The sequence below is a fragment of the Diadema setosum genome, chromosome 5 (genome assembly GCF_964275005.1).
Source record: "Diadema setosum chromosome 5, eeDiaSeto1, whole genome shotgun sequence".
Lineage (NCBI taxonomy): Eukaryota > Metazoa > Echinodermata > Echinoidea > Diadematoida > Diadematidae > Diadema > Diadema setosum.
Genome location: NC_092689.1, coordinates 42,377,659 through 42,403,326, shown reverse-complemented (window position 1 = coordinate 42,403,326; position 25,668 = coordinate 42,377,659). Strand labels below are relative to the sequence as shown.

The 25,668-nt window shown below is 38.0% G+C and overlaps 1 protein-coding gene and 1 long non-coding RNA gene across 2 annotated transcripts; both read right to left on the bottom strand.

Moving 5' to 3' along the window:
* Window positions 1-7,702: 7,702 nt before the first annotated feature.
* On the bottom strand, window positions 7,703-20,801 carry LOC140228311 (biogenesis of lysosome-related organelles complex 1 subunit 2-like). Its single transcript, XM_072308537.1, has 5 exons — window positions 20,647-20,801; window positions 13,708-13,830; window positions 13,126-13,245; window positions 11,954-12,058; window positions 7,703-9,976 (listed from the first exon to the last, which is right to left on the bottom strand). The coding sequence occupies exons 1-5, from the start codon at window positions 20,738-20,740 to the stop codon at window positions 9,945-9,947; spliced, it is 474 nt and encodes a 157-aa protein (XP_072164638.1). The 5' UTR covers window positions 20,741-20,801; the 3' UTR covers window positions 7,703-9,944.
* Window positions 20,802-21,257: 456 nt separating this feature from the next.
* LOC140228310 (uncharacterized) lies at window positions 21,258-22,904 on the bottom strand. The gene is made up of 3 exons (XR_011901229.1): window positions 22,864-22,904; window positions 22,092-22,153; window positions 21,258-21,761 (listed from the first exon to the last, which is right to left on the bottom strand). It is a non-coding gene; the product is annotated as an uncharacterized lncRNA (long non-coding RNA).
* Window positions 22,905-25,668: the final 2,764 nt, after the last annotated feature.

Here is a 25,668-nt window from a genome sequence, read left to right as displayed (position 1 = left end):
GTTACATACGTCAATAAAGATGAATAAATTGTCCTAGTTCTAAGAACTGAACTGAACAAAATGTCTCACAGACTATTAACTCGCTTGTTTTAGGAGATGTTTAGTGGAGTTAGAATCCTTATCCTCCAAATTCTTATCGAGCTCGTCGTCTTTTATAGACAAAACGGGGTTCCATTTGGAAGTGTGAATCCAAACTTCGCGGGCCGAGTGATACGATACGTGCATGTGGTTTACGGTACATCGGTACGGTACCTACCCCAACCAGGCAAGCCTATATATTATATGACCTATATAGATACCAATGCGTGATTGGTCAAAATGCTGTCACGTGACCATGTTCCCAAGGATGAGAAGCGTTATATTTCATAACATGACGTAAATTACGTACAATCATGGAATATAACAGCGACTACGTTAAACAAATGGCGTTATATCTGGAGGGGTGACGTAATCAAAAATCAATTGTTATGATGCGCGCAACATACACAGAGACGCTTTGCACACACACACACATACTTACGAATGTAATCGTGACCGGTCGACCGACCACACGCACCATACCACATACGTTTACAGAATGCGCTAGCGGTATTAAATGAGCATCACACTGACACACGCTAGAACACTGCAAGCGCGAATTACGAAATTGCAACTGATTTGTTTTCGTAAAACTGGCATGGCAGCTTTGATGAGCAGCTGCCCTTCGCTTGTGAGAGAGAAAGAATTGTTGTCCTGATAGCTCCTACTCCAATCAATGTTAGACAGTCGTGACAGGAAAGCCAAAGGATTTCCCATTACATTACCAGAGCCTGAACTGTAAGTTTTTATGCTACTTGTACTAGCGCAGGACCTGGACCAGGGCCAGGTCCGTAGTCTAAACAGCTCTTGTACCAGTGACCGCAGGCAGAAGAGATCACATTCTCATACATCACCACAAACAAAATGTCAACAAGCTTGCTTTACCCAGACCAAAAGCGGCATTTGGTCTAGTCTTCTACAATTTTTACATCTCTCATTACAAAATCTGGCTCTACTGCTACGAAACTAGGCCCTACGTACGATTGATTAACGACTGTTCTAGAAATTACTTTGTGATAAACAGGCAACGGTCGTACTCCACGGAAGAACGAATTCCCGGTAGGCCTACGTGAAAGCCATCGGAGTTAGATCTACGTATCGTACTGGCACTAGCGCACTGTTGTCATGCGGTACGCGCGTTCATGCAAAGGAGTAGTGTTTCTAGACCTAGTCGTTTTGCTTTGGGGCCTATACAGCAGTTTGTTTCTTGTACTGTAGGTCATATAATATAACAGATATTGACTTTTTCCTTCGGTAGGAATATAACATTTAATTTCCCTTGGGAAGTTATATTTTTGTCTCGGAATACTATATTTTTCCTCAGCGCTACGCGCTTCGGAAAAATATAATAATCCTCGACAAAAATATAACTTCCCGCGAGGATCTCAAATGTTATATTCCACCTCTGGTAAGTCAATATCTGTATAATAGCGCATGACGCTACTCCGCGTCGCGGCGTGCATGCCGTCTACAGTAACTCTCTCACGTACATCGTGTGTGTGTGTGTGTGTGGGGGGGGGGGGTGGGAACAGATTATATCGATCCAGACTGCAGTTATCGATAGTAATCGTTTGCTCGTCCCAGTTACCGATGTGGTCCCAGTTACCGATGTGGTCCCACACCCTTATATTGGTGTAATTGTTCTTATTTCAACCGTAAGAGGGCGACACCCATGGAAAAAATATATTCATTTGACCAGTTGGTGAAATATAACGAGCTGGGAAAATATAACATTTGCGATCCTCGCAAACAGTATTATGTGACGCGCTCTTGACCAATCACATACCAGAAACTGTCTAAGCCATCTAATATATATATATATATATATATATATATATGTATATATATATACCTATATTTGTCAAAATGCTTGATGAAATGCCCGCCAGGGTTGTAATATGTCTTCGCGTCTAAACTAAGTCTATTTACAAATAATAGAATAAGTTTTCACCATGAATGGGCCGTTCTCCACAAAAGGGCACCAACAGGGTTGGACAAACTACAAAATTTCGACATTAAAAAAGTCGTGAAACTCATTTGAATTCAGAAACTTTAATACTTTGAGAACACATAACAACCAACGGGTGATTTTTGACACCAACACATTTTTCAAGAAATAGTATTGAACTTGAACACATTTTTTCATAGTTTTTACCACCCGTCAGATACGTTACCATTAGGATTTAGACAAGAAAATGGCTGTGGAAGTATCATCTGTGGACCATTAATGTAAAGATCTATTTCGATGTAAACGTAACTAATATGCGCACATGATTAAAAAGTAATTCTTGAACTTTGATCGGTCCAGATGTAAAAAACAATTGACGTTTGAAGCCTGTAAGTCAAAATCAGCTCAAATATTTATATATTTTTTCGTAGAAAATACACAACCATAAATTGCAATTAATATCTTTAATACACTTTGATCTTATATTGCTTTGAAACAGTAATAAAAATCATACATAAGTACTGAAATTATCAAAGAAAGCTAATTGCAAGCAAACTTTACAGCAGATTTCATACATTTTGAATCACAAGGAAAGAGAAAAATGGTAACGTATCTGACATACTTCGATTCCACAAAATTTCGTTACTGTGATTTCTATCTCAAGATGACGATAAACTCAATCTTGCATTATATCTTACACCCAAATGAATTTTCAACCTTGAACATTCATATTTGTAACCCTAGTTAATATAGTCTTAACACTGCTCAGTAATACAAAGTCATACTAGAGTATATTCATCAATAGCATTATGTGCATGCATTAGACAAAATCAACGCAATAACATAATCATGTTCTGTTTGAAATGTATGACTGAAATTTGATTTAAAATGTATAATAGTCCATTCCCCTCTATTAACTCATTGATTAGATATCTGACATTATTAAGGGGGAAAATATCATCAAATTCATGCATGCCTATACGAGTGCAAAGAAGATATATACGGTAATGTCGATATGGTAACGTATCTGACAGACATCTATACCATACGAAATTTTGTTAACTGTGACTTATAAAGTAACATGATGATAAACTCACCCTTGCATATTGTCTTACATCAAAATGTTATAGCCACCTAGAACATATAACCCCGGATAATCTATTTGACATAGTTCTGTTAGTAAAATTATTAATTGATAACATACACAAACAAAGTTATCTCGAAACGTAATTATAAATAATTCTGTTTCAAATATAATGACCGAAACTTTTGATTTCTAACAGACAATGTACAGCCTATTATGTAGCTCTGTCCCTCTGTTAACTCATAATTAGATATGCAACATCATTCATTTTGGAACAACATGATGAAATTGATTAGCTCCGAGTGTACTGACAAATATAAAACTTCCAACGTATAAAGGTAACGTATTTGACTGCTGACAGTTTAATCTTATAAATACAATGTTATTTCACTTGGGCCACTTGTGTTTCGGCTCTGCTCCTAACAAAAAGAGCCAAAAGAACTTTCTAAAATAGTATAAAAGATTTCATTCCCAGCAAGTAGTCATGTTGCATATAGGTGTCAGAAGCTTTGTATAATGTATTAATGTATTTCCACATGTCCTGTCATGAAATTTGTTTTAAAAAGAACGGAGCAATACTTTAGGTAATGGTGGTAATAACGTAACCGACACAACTCTTAAGTAAAACTTCTTTGCATTAACACATGTGATTCATCATCCACTCAAATATTTTGGTATATTTAAAGTTTACACTATATTGACGTATTCCACAGTTTCATATTTTTGTACATTCATAGAGAGCCAAGACAAAACAACTAGATTAAGGAATCGTAAATATTCTCCTTCCACGTATCAGTTGACAATTAAAATTACGTTGTCCCTGTACAATAATGTGGCAAGTATTTAAGGAAAAATCCGGGTCAGAAATTAATAATGATTAAAGAACGAAGAGGAACGAAAAATACATACCAAGTAACAAGTACAGAAGATAATATATTATATTTCTAAATTTCACATTTTCAGAAAACATTTCTTGACCAGTCTTTATGAATATTCTAATGAGCAAGTCGTTGATGTCATCCGCTCATAATTTGTCATTATGTTATGTTATACATATTTCGGAAATTCTTACTTTTTTTGCAGAATACAGGCAAAAACCATACGCTTATATTAAGATATGTCATACATTCTGGATTAATAGAAGGAAAGCTTTATCCTGTATGATATCTGATATATGACATTTTGAGGATGTCTGAAAATAAAATGTGTAGAAAAATGTGAGGAGATTACGTCATTAATTTGTTCATTTCAAAAAAGAAATGTTTTCCGAAAAAAAAAAATGAAATTTAAACACGTCATTATTTTCCTTTTTCCTGAGTCGACATGTGATCAGAAACAGGAACGCGATATTGGATTTGTCTTTTCCGCTCCTTTGCTAGAAACGTGGGGTCAATCTTTTTCTTTCTCTCTCTGTAGGCCTTCTGTATACCTCAGCAAGCGTTTTACCCATGTCTTTTTCTTTCTAAAATACACGAGAGACAGACAGAGAGGGAAAATATTAGCATGGGAGTTTTGTAATCAATGTATATACATTGTTAAATAATAAATAATATATATATATATATATATACATTATATAGCCGTCGTGTACGTAAGAACAGGACATTATCATCCAATAAGATTCGTTACGAGTCGGGTAAGATACGTTACCGTGCCAATGCTGGGTAATATTCTAACGTACATGCGAGCTATCACAACACATGAAACAATATCATGCATACGCAATATGTATAACTGTTCCATCAACATTAAATAACTCGTAAATGTGTCTTTGTGAGTAGTCATATAGATAAATATTCAAAAATGAAAATTCTTACCAACCACGTAGCTGGGACGATTAAATATACATCTCCCTCAGACTCTCCGTACTAAATGTAATGCAACATCACGCTCAAAGTGACCGCCATGCTTTGAAGAGCGGAGAACCATTTACAAAATTAAAGAATGAGTGCAAAGAGCGTTGCGCGTAGTTGATGCACTTTGCACAGATATATTTATATGTACATATCTGTGACTTTATGCGGTAACGTATGACGGTAACGTATTTGACGGTAACGTATTTGACGGCCTTAATGGTCAACCTTATGTTTTCACGAAATAACAACCTTTTCTTTCATAACTCCCATGTATGAATACAAGCAATGTATGGTGCTTTAAAGAAAAATCCATTATAACTTTGTAATAGAGCAAAGTTTCAGTAACGTATCTTATTTTCGCTTATCGTAACATACACAATTGCAAACTTTGTGTCTGAATATATTTATTATTATAGAGTTTCAGAATACACTGTTTGTATTTATATAATCTTGAAATGGACTTCATTCACTACACCGAAATACATACCACTGCTATATTGTCTTCATATTTTTTAGGGCGTCATACAAAAAGTAACGTATCTTACGGAGATTTGGAGACAACATCGCTAAGAACGCAGAAAAAAAAAATATACCAATCTTTTTTCGCTAAGCATTATGCTTTTTTATTTAGGCACTGAAGGCACTATAAATTAGTGAGCAAAACATAAAGTTCTGATATTACAGTAAAGAGCGGGAGCGTGAAATATAATCACAAAGTTCGCTGGAGACATGGGTAAAATCAACATATACATATGTCATGCTGTCGAATATAATTTTTTCATGAGGTGCTGTGACCTGAATTGATTTTAATTTTACTCATTATATTCCCTAGTATAAATACAAGTTAAAAAAATGGTTTCCTGATGAAAAAATCGTGCTTTATGGCCTAGAGAAGGGTGGAGACACAAAAATGCCCTTTGGCGCCACTTTTCGGAGAATGGCCCGAATACGTACCAACCTAGCTGGTGTCAATGGAAATTGATTATGTCGGCCTAAACTCATCAAATATGTACTGAACTTATAGTAAGTGGCATTTGAATCCCTTATCATAATATGATATTGGCAGATATTATCTGCCAAATTTCAAATAATTATCAAGGTTTATAATAATCAAAGTTTTTATCTCTAACCACGATCTTATAAATTGATTTCCAATCTATCTAGAGAGATAATCATTTTGTTTTATTAAATAATTTCATTTTCTATTTTTTTCTTCCTTGATTCTTAGTCACAGTGCGTGGTCTATTTCTTGCAATTTGTCACACCTGTTAATATTCACATACAATGTAGTTATCATGGTTTATTGTGTTTTGTTTTTTACACTCCCACCCACACACAGTGTGTATGGTGGTATATAGGAATCACTCTGAGGTCGGGCGGCCGAGCGGGCGGTTGGTCGTCGGTTGGGCGGTCGGGCGGTCGGGCGGTCGGGCGGTTCGGGCGGTCGGGCGGTCGGTCCGTTGCAAGATCTTGTGGATCAAATCACTCTCATTTTTTGAGCGTGCAAGACACCTTTTTCCTTAGTATCACATAGTACGTTGTCATGGCAACAGCAGATTTTCATAGAAAATAAGGATCGAACTATTCTCATTCTTTGAGCAATTAAACCAAAATTTGGCATGTGTGACCGCTATCAAGGTAGATGTGCAAGACACCTTTTTCATTAGTATTGCATAATGCGTTGGCATGACAACGGCAAATTTTAATAAAAATCTTGCAAAATGTTGTGGATCAAATGACTCTCAATTTCATATAGCAATTCAGTTGAAATTTGACATATACGATCAAATTAATGTGAAGTTGTGCCAGACACCTTTTGTGTGTGTGTGTGTGTGTGTGTGTGTGTGTGTGTGTGAATAAATCTGTTGCCATGGCAACAGCAGTTGTGGTTTTTTTTTTACACCAATCATACAAAAATATGTGGATTGACCTTACTCCCTGAGTTTTTGAGCATTTGACTTGAATTTTGGCACATGTGACCGCTACAGTGTTATTATGTAGAGGTGCAAAACACATTTTCTGTCGATATTGAACAATACATTGTCATGGTAACAGCATTTTTTTTTCTTACTAAAATGCATACAAAAATATTTTGGATTCAGCTTACTCCCTTTAAATAGTCTTTAAGCTTTTAGCTTGAAATTTGGCACATGTGACTGCTACAGTACGTAGATGTGCAAACTTAATCTTTCGTCATTGTTGAACAATGCGTTGCCATGGTAACTGCATATTTTGAATGAAAATCATCAAAAAATACTGTGGATTCAGCTAACTCCCTCAGTCTTTGACCACTTGGCTTGAAATTTGTGAAACATGTGACTGCTATAGTACATAGATGTGCAAACTTCGACCTTACCTGTCCTCAGTAACAGGTTAAGTCTATCTTTCACAATATGCAAGAAAACTAAATTTTGGAAACTAGAACCAAAGAAAAAAAAAATCACGCAATGGTCAGATAGCTGAAATATCAATTTTTAAGTGTACACTGTGTTAACATGCCATACACTGCATGATTACCTGGCAAGCACATGGTCTTTCACTTTTCCTAATACATATTTCAATGTTTGTCAATCTTATTGGACAAGTAAACTTGATGTTGTTTCAAACTGCTGTGACAACAAAGTAATCTTAAAAATGGTTCCCCTCACAACCAAGCACCGTTTTAAGCAGCACCATGCATGTAGTCTCTTGCAATCTTTTCATTGAATGAGATTCACTGTGATGCATATCATCTCGTATTTTATGCAATGTATTTATTACATATTATGTGTTCAAGTGAAGTAGAACAACACAGTCCATGTATTTCTTCATGCATTTCACAAACTGGGACTACCTTTTTCAAACAGATGTTGCTGTAAATTGCAACAAGTCATGTGAACACAGCAAACATCAAGCACTCTCAACTGACTGCTTACCACTGTGACTAAAGTTTATTGCAACTTATATAACCTCTAAAATACACAGCAGGTCCAGTATTTGGAATGTTCAAACATTTTTAACATGTGAGACAGACTGCATGTGAACAGATGAAAGAAATTACCTATTAAACATAATTATACAATGTACGCACATTCTATACATCAATATTAAATGATATGTGTACATCGTACTGATATTTCATAGATTTTACTTACAGTAATTTCAATACATACATTACATAATAGGTATTGGCACAGCTCCGGGAAATTTGAGGATAAAAACAAAAAAACAAAAACAAAAACAACTACACTGTGTACCCACCACTATTTGAAAATTTGAACAAAATGGCAAAGTCCTAACTTCTCTTCATCATCTCTGCAAGTTTGGTAAGGCTTTAGAGTCAAACGGAACTCTGTATTCAAGTTGAGTGCCAGAATTGATTAAGTTTCAAAATTAAAAATATTGATAAAAAACGATTAGGTTTCACGATTTCAGAGTAAAGAGTAATTTTGGGGAACATATGCAACAAGATAATGTGATGATGTCATCATTTTGCATGTAACCCATTCACCTGCATGCAGATCTTCAGGAAACATTATTAAGTGAAATAAATGGGATTATCCTGTATGCTACAGTGACGTCATGATCATGACTCCTAAGGGGGGGGGGGGGGGGGTAGGGACTGTACAAACTGTGGTGTCTCAATCATCAACCATAGACACGATTTGTACATTTTGTTTCCTTTTTTGTATAAACCCACCAAGAGCTGAATGGTGATTTAAACTTCACTGTTAAAATGTGTTTGAGACTAAAGGGTTACATGAGAAAAATGAAACAATCAGCTTCCAAATCTAACTTTTTAAATTTTCTTTTAATGTCTTGCTTCTCATGATATTCTCCCATTTTGTGCGCATATTTTTCCTCTTTCTGATTCAAGATGCGATGACACTAGTCTGAATAACCATGAAGCCAATTTAAATGCCACTGAGGCACACTATGCACTTAATTTACAGACAGATATGACATCACATTCAAGAATCCTCTATAGAATCCCTGGCATTGTCATAAAAGTTCCTTCTAGTTCTAGAAGTTAAACAGATCACACTTTTGCAGTCATATGAATAACTAAATTTCCAGCAAAACATCTCCCTAATTTTTCATTTTTTCACTAACTGGTGAGAGAGAAGAAATACAACATTCTGCACATTGTCGAGTGAAAATTGTACCAAGAATGTTGGATCGATGTGCATATAAACTTATACAGTAATGATCAGGGGATATTTTTCTGAGAAACACAGCATACTAAATTGGTGCAGTTTAAATTCACTGACAAACTTCCCTTTTAACATACTTCTATCAATATTTGCTATCAATAGTCATGCAGTAAACATGGCTCCCTGTAAGAATTCAGAAACAACTTTGATTGATCAATGCAACACCTATTCACCATGTGAGTCCGTAATAAATGCAATCACCAATTGAAATCTACGTCTACAGGACCTGCAAAAGAATGTCATGACTCCAATGACAGAAGTCTTGGCTTCTGATATCACAAAACCTGAATAAAGCCTTGTGTTGTAAATGCATGAAAGGCACATCAAAACAAGTCATGGAATCTGAGGCAGAAAGCATAGCTCCTCCCGACAAAATTTCAAACAGCAGGAAGTACAACTATAAATGCTGGAAATGATAAATCCTAAATAGTGTTGTGACATATCATTATAATGTCTTCAAAGATACTCTTATCCACAAAATTATGGAAAAGCAAATTCACTGTTATTGGTCTAGTGCAAATGTATTCATCACAAGACAGTTTTCAATGTATTACAGAACTCATTTCTTTGAGTTAGAAATCCACATGACACTGAATAGCTAGCAGTCAAAGAGAATTGGCTGCGCATGGTGAAATTACTGAAATCAGTAAGAACACAGTCCATTTACAAACCCTAGCTAAAACACCACAGGAATGTATCCAAATTTCTCCAACAAATCATTCCATTTCCCTTGGTTGCCAGGTGGGCTTATATTGCATTCCAGAATCGAAGTCTTTGCCATATTTTCATCTTTTCTCCAGTTGCTTGAACTTTGCTTCTGTAGAATGTAGTAGAAAGAAAAAGCAAAAACCATTATTACACAGACCTTCCCAGTCAGACCGCAGCACCCGATAATTCACTCGCATTTATTCAACTCGTATGCAAGCCTACTCGAGGCTTGCATATGTAATGAGCTGCGTAAGGGGATTTTGTCCTTGGGCTTTCGGCAACAAAAATACACCTTATATTTACAAATTTGGTATCAAATTCAAGGAAAATATGTAAGCTATCCTCACATGTTACTCAAATTATTGTAAATGAAAAATGTCATAGCGCAATTTCAGCTTGAAAATGATGAAAAACGTAATTCTTGCAGTACATGTTCAAGACGTCAAAAGAATACCAAATTCACCTTGCGTCTCAATGAAAATGCATTATTTGGTAGTCCATCTCTTAATATTTGTATCCATGTAAATATCTTGACAATTTGTTGCTTAATCCGGCCAGGAACCAGTAAAATATACATCGATGTCAGGGCTGGTCAGCTTGAAACCGTGCAATCTCAAGAGTAAGCTCTCTCATTGGACAGCGCTTGCATTCAGCGCTTGCATTACGTCATTACGCTGCTACGGTTTCATGTCACGTGCGTGCATAGCGCATGCTTGCATAGGCACGTGTGTAGATTTCTGTGCTTTGGACAGAAGCTAGAAGCTAGAAGCAGTGGTACAGCGCGCGCTGAATGCAAGCACTGTCCAATGATAGAGCTCTTTCGCGCAGCTGTACACTTTGTATGGAGCATACTTCCGGCTTAGGAGTGAATTTTACAGACATTTCAAAACGGAAAAACTAGTATAAATCATGCTTGCGTCTCCTTGACTCCAATATATGATGAGCATCTAAGTTTCCTCTCTACGAAAAAGCCAAAATCAGAAACAATAGTTTCTTAATCCGGTCAGGAACCAAAAACGAACTTTAGACGACAAAATCTTCCGTGAAAAGCAGGTATAATTTACGCAAATTCAACTGATTATATCGTCATGATAAGAACCAATATTATACGCAAATTTAGTATCAAAATAAAGATCAAAGTCTGGAGAACAATCAAGTGTGACTTGTAGCCATGATGAATGTATGTACAAGTCGCTACACTGTGAAAACCATAGCCCTGTCAAACTCTCGCAAAATCTCGCACGACGAGACACCTTTCGAACGCAAAGATCGTCAACGAGTGTGCTGAATAAATCTTGCTGGATCGGCTCATTAGCATACGTGCTGCGGACTGACTGTTCCAATGAATTTGATGAATTCTAAAAGCTTTTGTAAGTGTGTAATACACTGTATATTGTTTTTGTGCAATCTAATACTAATAAATAACAGGTATAAAAGAAGACAAGTGTTGAAACCAGAACACAGGCAAAACATCATTTAAAGGATTTATCTGTCATCTGTATTGTCTATCGTTTAGAAACTCAAATATTAATGTGGATTGCTGAATGCAGCAACATTAGTAGAACACATCAGTGAAGTTTGAGGAAAATTGGAAGATCTGTTCACGTTACGAATTTTTAAAGTCATCACTGGAAGAGAAGACTTCAGAATTATATATTATAATTTGTGATGACACATATGAAGAATGATATTAAGAAATATACAGAATTTTTTTTTTTTGCAAACTTTTTTTTCAGTAAAAAAGCACTTGACTTTCCTCTTTCAGAAAATAGGGGGAACAATATTACCTCAAGTCAAGGGAAAGTGCACTTTTCATGAAAAATCAATTTATTCTCTCTCCTATACATTTTCTTTTTATAGTTCTTTACGTGTGAAATCACTAACTGTAGTAGTCTTCTCACCCAGCAATGGTTGCACCAAAACTGGGATTGTAGAAATACTTATGCAAATGTAATTTTACAGCAATGGTTAAAAAGTATCAATGTATTGACTTTTCTTGTCGCATCTTACGACAAAGATAGTTCATCCATCCATTCCTCCCTCTACCATAAAAAAAAAGAATTCAGTGGAAGGAAGGCATACAAACCTAATCTCTTGGAGTACGCATCGAGCCTGAAAGCAGCTTGCTCCAGACTAGCGACGCTCTCTTCAACTTGGTCAATCTGATCCAGGTATGGTTGAAGGCTTTGATCTGTGGTAGACATGGAATAACGGACAAACTTAGAGCAAACAAATATGTGATTGTGATGACACTTTTCAGCACCAAACTAAGATGTATGCACTTCTAGTTTCAAACGGACAAAACATTGATCTCTTACCTATTTCACAATCACACTTCAGGTGTTACACTATGTCCTGCCGACATCAGAAACTAACAATTGTAAAAATTCAAAATGCAATATCAACACTTTAGATGCAATGTCTTAAAACACTCGACTAACAAAGAGGGATGAACAATAGATTCATTCATATATTCCTTGTAACCCACTTCTTTAATATGGCACATTTTGCCTGGTTGATACCATTAGCTGACTATATCATATCACCTGGGATGAACTATGAGGGGTCCACATCATTTTTTTGCATGTTGGTAGGTGTACCACTTCACTGGGATAGCACCCTGCTCTTAACGATGAATGAACCTACTACAGTGTACTGTACAAATATGGGAATGAACCCTACTCACGCAACTCTCAATTCCCATCCAACTTCAATGCTATCCTACTCACCATATCAGGGATATACAATGCATTTTGTAGACTTCAGACTGCTGTATTTAGGTGAGTTTTCTTTTTCTTCTTCAATTGCAAGAACACAAATATAAATGTAATGAGCAGCTTGAATGGACTATTAGTTTCTACTTTTATAATTTTTTCCTGAATCATTGACTAGTGATACCACTGGCTATTTTTTTCTCTAAAGGTATATCAACTGAATCAAGGATCAGATAATTTTTGCAGCATCACTGTCAGAGTTACATGAATGTTTATTGTGTCTCTCTAAAGCATTTTCTTGAAGTCACAACACAAATTTTACGGACACCACAAGAAGCTGATGTCATCCCAGCTCAACTTAGGAAGTGAGCCTGATTCTCTACAAGGTCAAAGGTCATTACATTCACCTTCTCATCATGCATTCCTTTTTCATTTGTAATTGCTTAAACTAGGAGCGATGTGACTGTTTAAAAAGATCTCTTCATTATGATGATCGCAAATCCCCAAATATATGCTATCGGCCATAACATCTGAAAGGACTCACACTTTTCCTGGAGGTCACTCATGGAGTCGCCAATCTGCAGGGCAATGTTTCTCATGTCTGCATACTTCTTGGCCGTCACATGGTTCATCTGCTCCAGCAGCTTGTAATCATCTGCCGTTGCTGCAAAATACATGTATACATGTATCACCAGTGGAGCAACATCTTTACAAAACGATTGACCACCGCAGCACATCATTACATTATTACATTACCATACTTGAATTGTTACTGTTCTATATGCTGTAAGACGACCTTTGAAGACAAGTAACATGGCATGTAAAGCAATCTGAAAACTTAAAGTATCAAGTGCTCACAGTTATATCTATATCAAATAACAATGATTTTTAAATAGTCATATCATTCATCCAAAATTTCATTCCCTCAAAAAAGAATTGATTGAAAGCATATAATCAGAGACAGTTTTGTTTCATTGCTCTTAAATCAGTTACTTCACCAAATCATCAAGCTTTTTTTTTTTTTACTTTCTTTTGCCATTGACAACTTTTTCAGCCCTGTCTGAATTCAGAACACAGATGAAATTAAATATGACATGAATACAATCAAGAAAGCAAGCAAACTTACATGCTAAGTCTCCCTGAAGATATTCTACCATCTTCTGAAACATGTCCCTGGTCAGTTCTGCAATATCTGGATTTTCATCAGCCGTGACTTCTGTTGCTGTTTCCACTGCAGCATCAGTGCTTACTGTTGGGTCAAGCAAACATGGCATTTACTGTCTGAGCAAGCATATGCTTTGTCTTTGTTATTTCTTTTTTTTCCTACAATCTGTCTAACCACCACACAAAAACATTAATCCTTTTTATTCAGGTGCTCATATTCAGGATCCAAAGAAGTCTTTAAATTTTATGCAGTTTACATTTCTTTTTTGAGAGTGATGGTACATGTATAATACAACATTGTAAGCAAGCAATTCCTGAACAAAGGTACTCTCCTGAGATTTCCATAAAATGAATAAACTGGGAATCTGCTTATTTCCTCACTAGCAATGTAGCTGCGACAAATCATAAAGAGTTACTATTAATTGGAAAACTCTCAAACGATTATTTATGTCGGTCATTAGCATTTCAGAGGAAACTGGGGGAAAGCAAAGTTACATGTTTATCTTCTGTAGTGGTGGCTTTTTTCATCCCTCTCATTTCAAATCAAGGCTCTCTGAGCTCTGTGATGACACCTGCACATTTCCACAGCAGAGCAGTCTGTTTCTGTGTATTTGTTGTAATGTATAATCCTTAAAATGTCATGCTCAAACTCACCGAGTGCTATGAAAGAAAGTATGTTTAATGATTTATATTGTTATGATGTCACTTTTCAACTCATTTATCATTAGTCTACCAATTCCTTTACACATCAAGCTGTACCACAACTTAAACTTTTGGCCATCAAAACTATGCATCCAACAAAGACAATATTTACAGTTACACTGATAAGTACTGACAAGGCATTATGCAGCTGTCATTTGTATGACGCACCTCTTGACCCCCGGGAAATGTGCGTCATGGTCGCGTCAAGTACCACCAATTTGATGACGCGTGGTGCCGTCACGGGAGCAAAATGTCCGTCACAATACTGACCCATTATGTGCGTCATAGTCGGTCATTTAACCAGAGTGTGTCAAAAGGTTCGTTAATGGGACCGTCATGTAATTTTGCGAGGCTTCTTGCATGGGGCATGGTATCCCTCCGTAACAGAATAAAACAAACTCGCGATCGCGAGTCGGCCGAATTCACCGGCTCCTGGAAACGCGAAAATGACACAATTTTCAATCAGTTTTATTATAACATACTGATACTCACTTCATTCTCGTATGTCTTCTTTTTCTATCTGATGTCAGACTAAAGGTCTTTTCAGAAAGTTTGAGTACAAATTTGCTCCAAAACCACACTACCAAACACGATTTGTGATTAAAATCATCACATACAGCCCGCGGCATCGCGAAGCTCGCTATCCTTCAATCGCATTCACCGTAGTGTAGCATCGACCGTCGACCGTGCGTGGAACCTGCAGCGAGCAAAACCACGTGCGTGATGTCGACCATGTGGTACATGACGGTATTGTATACATACAGTACACGCGTACATACGTATAGACCGTTTCAATTTCGATGGCCTATTCACCTACCGCCGCTAGCGGCGCTACAACGGCCGCCATAACTGGGGGCCAACGGGGGCTTCCAGCGAGCTAGCTACCCAGCGAGTTGCACTTGCAGCTAGCAGCCCAGCGTACCCATCGCGCATAGTTAGCCGGGCGCGGCCGCATGCGCCGCCGGCGGCCGCTGGGTCGGCGACCGCCGCGCTAAAATTGTGATTGTTTTACTCACTGTGGAAAAGTCATTCAGCGGCATTTAATGCCTTTCTTTTGGACAAATTGAGTAATTCAGACATATCGATCTAAAATTAATGAAAGCTTCAAAGGATCAGAAAAAAAAAAACACATATTGCAGGGGCGGATCCAGGAATTCTGTGAAGGGGGGGGGGGGGCGTGACTAATATTTCTGGTGCCACTTCCGGCTTTCATTGCAGTATTTTCTTTTTATTTTCTTTGTTTTTAACGAAAATTAAAGGGGGGGAGGGGGCGTGCGCCGGTTGCGCCCCCCTCTGGATCCGCCACTGTATTGTGCAGTTGTTTGGGTGCACAAAATAAAATAACAGGCGAAAAAACGGTAATGGAAGCTGCACGTCAGTGTGTGAAATTCAGACACTAATATACTGACGCATGATGAATATAATATACACTTAAGTGAAACACAGCGGTATAAAAAATGCACAGATTTTTGAAACAAACTTTGGCCTATGCCTAATAGATTCTCTATTTGATTAGGCTAAATCACTGCATATTCATATTCGTGAAATAAAGTTGTTCATTTTAGAAGACAGGTTCAGATCAAAGATTTTGAGAATTAATTAAATATATATATATATTTTTAAATGCTTGGTGCAATACTTACAAAAGTTAGAATACATTTCCTGGCTACTAGTATACTACATTGTATATGACAAACATTTTAAAGCCTATCACTGCAGCCAAATGTATGTTTCAAGATGTGTAAAAAAAAATCTTATATTGTAAATTTTTACTTCTTCACTAAGCGTTCAGCATTAAATTGACCATACTCAATTTGGGCCTGGAACTCTGAATTTGAATTAATTTTTGATAAAGTGATACTTATGTATTAAACTGCCATGAATGGTGCATGGCAAACATCCGTTTCATAAGCATAATTCATATTAAGAAAGTTTGATTTGAAAATCACTTCTGTAGATTATAATTTTAGGCGTTTAATAGCGCGATGTTAAATGCAAGGTTACTTAGACCTTAAACAGAATGTTTGGTTGTTGACATCAGGCGACGTAAATTAACTTCTTAAGTTTGTACGGCTTAGAAACGCCTAGATTTGCCTTCAGTTTGGTTTACTTAGACTTGCCGGAAGTTAGTGACAACCGAAAATGATATAGGATGTAGCTAACGTTAGAGGGTTCTTGTTAGAAGTCAATAGGTCTAGACGGGTCTAGATCTAGTCTGGACTGTTGCCTAGAATTCTAGACAAGATCTAAAAAACGTTAGACAGACTTTACCCCACTGGTCCGAGAAAAGGCAAAAGCCTAAAAAGGTTTAAGTTAACTGATCTTATTAGTTGCTTTGATAGCGCCATATCTACTATCTAGCTCAAAACTGATTCATTATTTGTATTTAATTATATCAGTTAACTGCTCAACAGTCTAGGCTTACTATCTAGACGTCATAGTGTCTTATCCTCTTACACAAATGTGAATAGATCAAGGGGCTTACACGCGAGTACCCAGGTCATCGCAAAAGAAATAGAGTCTAACGTGTTACAATTCCACTCACGGATCGTACCGATATTTACCTTGAAGTTCAAGTTTTGGCTACAGCCGTATATGCCATCTACCCATTCGCTCATAGCCGGTATAAATTGTTTAATTTTATTAATTAGCTAACGAAAAAAAAAGTAGACGTTAGAGTTGTCACAAATCCAGATGCGTCGATCGCTGCCAGCGCCAGAGATAGCTAGCTGGCCGGCTGGCGCCGGGTGGCAAAAGCACTGGCTGCCGCGGCTGGCACCCTTGCCACGCACGCAGGGCGCTTGCCGACCCGGCCTGGTTGGCCCCCAGTAATGGCGTCGCCTTAAGAGGGCGCACTTCCATGAACAGTCACTTGAATCGGTCTATACAGAAGGCGAGGCATGGCAGAGGCCAGGCCCCAAAACACATGCACAAACGATTATGGAACTAACATTACTGAGAGTCTATTAAAACCTGCATTAACTTAAAATAGTAAATTCTATTTAAACACTAGCCATATAAACCATGTACCTAACTTGGGTTTAATAAGGTTCGTGTTTAAATAGGCAGGGGCTTCAATCAAGCTGTTTTCGAATCGGGGAAGGGGAGGCGGGAGGTTACGGAAAAAAATTACTGTGGCCAGGCCGTAGTTTCGCGAAACTAGATAGTTTGCCATAGCAACGTGTATATCAAAACACGCGTTTCTATGGGATGTCCATGAACTAGGGAACGGTTTAGAGAAATTCGCAGTCATTCGAGGTTGAAGTGGTTTTTTCCTACGCATTTTTGTTGTTGTTGTTGTTGTTCATATCTAAAAAAAAAATTCGATTTCTTAATTTTTTTCAACTGGTATTTGGGAGTCTTGTAATATATTTAAAATGTTGATAGAAATTTCTGAATATATTCAGAAAGTACGCCTAGAGGCGCCTACTGTTTGGATAAACGGTAAACATGCAGTCTACGTTCGATACGAAGAAATCATTACGTCTTTCACGAGGAAAAACATACAAAACAAACAAAAAACACCTACGAACGAATGTTGATAGCCAAAACTTTGATAAGTAATAAGCAGTTATCATGAGCGTGAACTGAAATTAATTGTCATGATTTTGTTGTCTAACCAGGTGATGACTGCATCTCATTGAACCTACTCGTAGTGAATTTCTCTGGGCATACGAGACCTTTTAAGTATTTCTGGCTCAGTTGCATTTTTAATTGACTGATTAATCGATCTTTTTTTTTTATTGTTCAGGGAACATAAGATATTCGATCAAGTACATTATATTCGACTGTTTGATGTTTCCTACTATGCGCCAAAAGAAAGGCTATAGAATCACGATATCTTTGCAATGATTCCTTTAATTCAACTAATGAGCTGCTGGTTCTTCGATCGATATTTCCATGATATTTACACGCTGTTTATTCCAGTGCGCGCATTCTTCCGTCTGGCACGCACCTGGGTGTGGCACATGCTTTTGTGGAAATTTCCACAAGGGGAGAGGGGTGGGGTGTCAAGTTTCTTCGAGCCGAAGAGACTGCATGTAAAACAATCTCTTCGCTCTAATTTATTGTCATTCGTGCTTTCCCCTTATTCTTTGCTGATATTGAACATTTAGATTTAACTTTACGAAGGTTGGTAGCACGTGGTTCTATTTTGTTGTGAGGTGTATGTAATTTCTTTTTTTTTTATCATTCTTGGAAAGGAAAAGAAGAGTAAGGGGGAAAGAAGAAGAGGGAAAGTAAAATGGAACGAACGGCACGTACGCTCAGCATTCACAGTAAGCCGTCTTTTTACACCAGCATAGTTATCATCATCACCATCAGACATCACTCAGACCATTTTAGCCTTTTCCTATCAACATTAAAAAAAATAAATAACAAATACAAAGTATCAACACCTCCCAACAACACAAATATTTAGAAAAGACAACACACGGCACACTACAGCGGCTGGTATCAAACTTCGTCGCTTCGATTCGAAAAAGTATTGCAGCAAAGCGGAGAAATCGCCGTTACGAAAATAGCAGTGCGAGACACTTGAAAGAATTACGTCAAATACTTCAAAGTATAAAGGGAACGGATAAAGTGATATAAAATGGAAGAAATCGTACCAAACGATGTGTGAGAAACGACAGTGGAGAACGGCAAGTTTAGTAGTAGGCTTAGGCCCTAGCAACAGTTTACAGCACCGAAAGCTACGCGAAAATAAGGTGAAAATAAATACACATTGGAAACTCGGTATTGCGACAAGATCCTTAGGATCAAGTCAATAAACGATACAAAACAAAGGAAATCAATTCATTTTGACCGGAAAATAGTTTGTTATAAGTATTCTATTGTATGAGATCTCCTTTGATAGGCCGAGAAATACATCGAGCTTCCACGATACTCGGGAAAGACAGTTCGAACGCTTTTCACCTGCACATACTGCAGTGCACATCAATACACGAACAGAAACTCACCTCTTCCTTGCAGAAAAATGATGCAATAACGTTACAAAAAACACACACAACACTCTAAAAATCATTTCATACTTGGGAGGCAAGGGACAAGTGGATGAAGAAGAAGAGAAAAAGAAGCAGACATTGCACAACGGAATGCTTCTACCCCGATTCGAATCGAAACAGGGTACTGGAGTGTAGTGGCAGCTCGCTACAGTGTGCAGCTAAGCTACTATACTAACGCTCCCCAGCCGCCCACAACATGGGGATACAGTACCACAGCGATCGAAGTAAACATCCAGGGTCCGTAGGCGACAGGGATTCACGCGGGCGAAGTTCCGTTCGGTGTACACAGTTCGCAGGCAGCGAATTGCGTGAGCGCACACAGAGCTCTGCAGCATTCCAGTCTGGCACGTACTGCGAATAACATGTGCGTCAAGGGTCAGTCATTTTCACGAAGAGGTGCGTCACCATTTTGACTGGTTAATGCGTCAATGTCTCATAGAGGTGGGTCACTTTTTGTGACGGAGGGTACGTCATGGTACCTAAAAGGTATGACGCACATTGGTACTTTGACGCACCTATCCCGGGGGTCAAGAGGTGCGTCATACAAATGACAGCTGCATTAATAACATTCCTAGGCAGATTGTGTCCCTACTCCTCTGTTCATTTTTCGTTCTTTAATGCATAGACGGGTCTACATTCATGATGTAGTGAATTTGATTTGATTTGATTTGATTTGATTAAATCTAAGTAGGTATTCTAAGACTAAATTTTAATTCAATTTATTCATCATGTTCGCAGTAATAAAAGATATTGGATTACAAAAATCATTCTATGAGGGCATGACCGTGACTGACACTTTAATAATATTGTGTAATTGTCAGTGCTACATTTCGATTTGATCTACCATTTCTATGTATCAATATAAATTAATGATTAAATTATAATCTTCTACTGCATTATATTAGTACTGTGATAGTGCACTATCTAGTGGTAGGCACCCTAATACATCCTTGAATTTCTTCAAATTTTAATGCACCATGTATACGTAGCTCTATCATCGCAAATCACGAAATGTTAACCTGTCCTGGCCCGGCCCTGGCTGGAGATATGGAGCTGGCCTGTGTGCAGCAGTGCATGGTGGGTGGCGGTGGTGGCCTATGGCCGTACATACAATAACATAAAAGACTACGAAAGGGACTGTTGGGTCAAATCTACGAAATCCCCAGGCAATGTGTAAAACTACGGAATATTACCTCTTCTCGTTGACTGATCTGATTCATTAGTCTTAACTTTATCAGTAGACGAGGTCGGAGCAGCCTTATCACTCGTTGGTTCAGGATGAGACATTTCCGTAGGTCAAAGTTGTGAGTTCAATATGAGTTCAATATGTCTATCGTCTATGACTTCAGTTTACGAAGAAGTGGGTTCAAGGTGGTGATACGACAGCTGAACTCTTCGACTTATAGTGGGTGGAGAATAGGGTCCTTACGTCATGACTGTTATCATAAATATTCATGACATCCCTTCACTTTGGTCCTCTGCACTGTTTCTAAATTTCATCAAAAGTTTGTCATCAAAGGTGTATAGTGTGATGTGAGGCCTACTATATAATTAGCTTTTAATTCATTGATTTGATCTGCTCAAGGTTGTTCTGCCAAACCAGAGGAAGAAGATTAAGTTAGTATTCAAGTGATTGATTTTTGCTAAATCATTTTGTAATATCAGTGACTTTGAAATTATCAATTTGATTATTTCACAACCGTGTGATGATGGGAACAGTGGCTAGATTTAGTCCGTTCAATGCATAGGCTCGTAAGTATTTGTGAATTAATCGAATTGATATAAAGTTAGTGTCGTAGTCCGGCTTTCACGTGGGACGGTAAAACCACTACACTTTCACTCTAATGTAGGATATAACTGAAATAGCTGAATTTATTTACAATTTGATAACAAACTCTGGATCAAAACTTGTAATACAAAGACCTAAGACTGTATTGACGACTGTCAAACATATGAACTGGTAAACGCTGTGGTAAAGTCTGTTTCGAAGACTGCAATGGATCGCTTGAACACTATGGTAAACACGTTGACCTCTAAAAGAGACCACGTCCACTAAAGGAGATGATCCTCTAAAAGAGATGTTCCTTTACACAAGAGACGACCTGAAGACGACGTTCATTTAAAGACTACGTCCTTTAAAAGTTGACATCCAAAGTTCTCGTCCACTAAAAGACGAATATAAGACAACGATCACTAGAAGAGACCACGTCCACTAAAGGAGATGATCATCTAAAAGAGATCTTGTTCACTCGTAAAAGAGATGACCTCTAAACAAGAGAAGAGACCTTGTCCTTACAATAGACGACCCCTGTGAGATTTAAAGAAATCAGAAACAGGGCAAAGAAACAGCATGACAATATGCTAATAGTATTGATTTCTTTGTACATACAATTTCAGTGAAACAATATGAAACTTATCCTTTTTTCTCAATTAGATATTCAATGCATCAACAATCAACATTGCTTCCTTTGAATTGTTAATTTCTGAATGTGATCAATACTGTACAATATTTCACAATAACATGCTTTGATATTCTGCATTCTGTCATATTCATTCCGCAAAACACAATAGCGTAAATTGTATTCTGTCAAGAAAGTAATTTCTGTATACATATGAACATTGAGCCATCCTGACTCACCCAACTGTCTCCTCATTGCTCTGGTTTTCCAACCAGCTGAGTGAGTAACCCAAGTCCTTTATCTACAAAAAAGATAACAATTTACATATAAGCCTATATGTAAAATCTATGCATTGTTACAAAACACATATTTCTTGTGTTTACATTTTTTTACCTTTAATTCCTCATCTATACAGAAAGTAATTATTGAGAAATTATTCACATATCACACATTCTTTGACAAGCGTATATCTAGCAACGTGCAAGTTGTATGACCATTATGCATAATGTGTATACATCCTAACATACTCAGTAACAACAATGCACTATGATACTATAAACATTGCAATAGGTCTTTCCCCCTTTTTGTCAACATAAACATTGCCACAAATTCTTTCCCACACTGTCATTGCACTGTTCATTCATAACTTCACATACTATCTGTGATTATGAATATAGTGTATAGTGTATTGCAAACTTCATACACACATGCTGCAAGAATGCCTAGATCTAAAAATGATACATTTCAAATTGATACATTTATGCCAATGCACTCTGACTGCTGTGCAGTGAACCAACATTCCTGTGTGTGCGTGTGTATACACTATGCACATTTTACGCTTACACACACAACGGAGCTGAACCTACTGTAAACAACAAAAACAAATTGCTACATGCCTAGGTACCTTTCTCTGGGTATGTGGCTACTACACACAGGATGTGTCTGTGCTTAATTTCTTATACAAGTCACACATGTAGTGGAAGTAATAAAAGAAATATTTACAAAACTTACTCAGCTCTCCTGAGCTCCTGGGAGGTTCCACCTCTCAGTACTTGGCTACTCCTGAAGCTCTCCCAGTGTTCCATATTACTCCACAGAGTGAACAGTTCATCTTGTACAATTAAACTTCTTTGCATTGTACTCTAAAACTCCACTGCTTCATATAAACTCTGTAATATAAATCAACTATTATATATAGATGAATCATTGTTTACAAAACAATGATTCTACAAACTTATGAACACACAACCAAAGAACTTAATTTTTGTGATGTATGAACATTTAGGTGCACACTTGAATTACTACCCTGGGAGTCATGCATATTCATGAGGATGATGAATATTCATGCATTTCATATTATCACACAAATTCAGTAATCAACTGATATTGGTGTAGAAATGAAGAGCACACTATGCTTCCACTAACATGAATACAACTCACAATTATATCTTCCCCAGGATATAACCATCATTTCTCCTTAATGAGAGATAAAACAAATTTGTCATTCTGTCTTTATTTGAGCTCCTGGATGACAGAATCAATCAACCACTCATTAAATCATCTTGTTAAGATTTGTGAAAAACATTCACATTACCACAATCCATCCTGACAAATAGCATTCGTCCGCGAATGTCAGTATAACTATGTACAATATCAAATGAATTATGAAATGTATGTATAACACACATAACTGACATGCTTATTTCACAGCTGACTTTGGTAATCTTGCCGGATTACTATGCTTTCCTTTAGTTGCTCGGTTAGATCTCCTGAGAGAATTCGTAATTACTTCATCCGAAGTACTAACGTCTTGCCATTCTGGCAGAGGATAGACCATGAAAGGACACTCATTGTCTTGTTCGTCCTCACTACTTTCACTTGACGATGTAGCCATGTCACTTGTCTGAAGGGTCTCATCTGACATAAACAGAGGGGGTTCGAGTGTTATCTCCTCTTTCCTTGGATCAGAGCATAACAACTTTCTGTTCACTGTCTTTGTTGTACCCCCATGAATTGGTTTGATTTGACATACGTCTCCCTCTGAGTTGATACTGATGACGACATAACTCTCTCGGTGAAATCTATCACACAACTTATGCCGACCATCAAAGGCAACCTTCTTCAGAAGTACATGTTGTCCAACATGAAATGGTACATCCTTCGGGTGACGATCATGAAGCTTTTCACTGGTCGCTGTTGCCGCTTCCATTTTGCGCTTGACTACATCATCTGTTCGTTGAAGTGCGTCTGCCTGTTCCTGAATGTATTCATGATCCCAATCATGTTTCACTCGCGACAGAAGTTGATCTAGTGGGATTGAAGGGTTCCTTCCGAACATGAGTCGATAAGGCGAGTATCCCGTCACTCGATGTGGCGTACTGTTGTACACGTACAAAAGATGTGTCAACATTTCCGGCCAGTTCTTACGCTCTTGAGGTTCTAGTGATCTGATCATCGTACAGAGAGTGCTATTAAACCTCTCCACTTGTCCATTCCCCTCTGGATGATATGGCGTAGTCCTTGATTTCTTGATGCCATAAAGCTGACAGAGTTCCTGGATCACACTATTTTCAAAGTGTCGGCCTTGATCCGAGTGAATGCGAGTTGGTATTCCATAATGAGAAAACCAACAGTCTCTCAGCACTTTTGCCACTGTGTGAGAGGTTTGATCCTTGCAAGGGACGGCTTGAGAGTACTTCGTGTACACGTCCGTCATTACTAATACATCCTCATATCCACCTCTACCCCGATCCACCTTCAAGAAATCTATCGCCAAGATTTCCAGGGGTCTGAAGGCTAGGATATGCCTCAGTGGTGCCTTCACTGTTGGGGTACGTTTTGACATCGTGCAGGTGAAGCACTCCCGGATGTATTGACGAACATCTGTGTGCATTCCAGGCCAAAAACATCTTGTTCTGAGTAGTGCAATTGTCCTACTAACTCCTTGGTGGCCCCATTTATTGTGAACTGTCTCCAGAATGATGCTTCGCATGTCTTTTGGAACCAACAGTTGAGTCAGTGTGTCACCATCACTAGCCTGTATCTGTCGATATAGCACTCCATCGATGAGTACAAGTTTGCTCCATTCTCTCAACCAGCTTTTCACTTCTGGTGACTCTTTTGGCAACTCATCTCCAGGTTGCCAATGAATTTCAACACATTGTTTCACCACTTGAAGGACATCATCTTTCTCCTGAAGTTTGGCTAACTCATCCAAACTAAGTGAAGGAAAAATGCCAGGAACAAAGTCGCTCTTGTGATCCTCGTGCCCTTCATTTGTATGTGCTGCTACCTCCACTGGTACTGCACTTCCCACCATCGCTGCTTGTATGCTGATACCCGACGTATCATCCACCTCATTAGCAGGATGTCGACTCAGTGCATCTGCACAATGGTTAGTCTTTCCAGGCCGGTATCTGATGTCCAAGTCAAATGGTGCAAGTTGGGCCATCCAACGTTGCTCAGTAGCCCCCAGATTGGCTGTCTGTAAGTGGGCAAGTGGATTGTGATCAGTCAGTACAATTACATGACTACCCATCAAGTACTCCTTGAATTTATCCGCTATGGCCCACTTAAGTCCAAGCAATTCTAGCTTGAAACTAGAGTAGTCTGGATAGTTGCGTTCGGCTTTCCGCAGTCCCCTGCTCGCATAGGCAATTGGGTGTAGAAGTCCATTTTCATCGTACTGTGCCAAGCAAGCACCAAGGCCTCTCAAAGAAGCATCAACTTCAACCACAAAGTCCTTGCCGAACTGAGGATAACTCAACACTGGTGCAGATGACAACGCTCTCTTCAGTCCATCGAAGGAGATTTCTG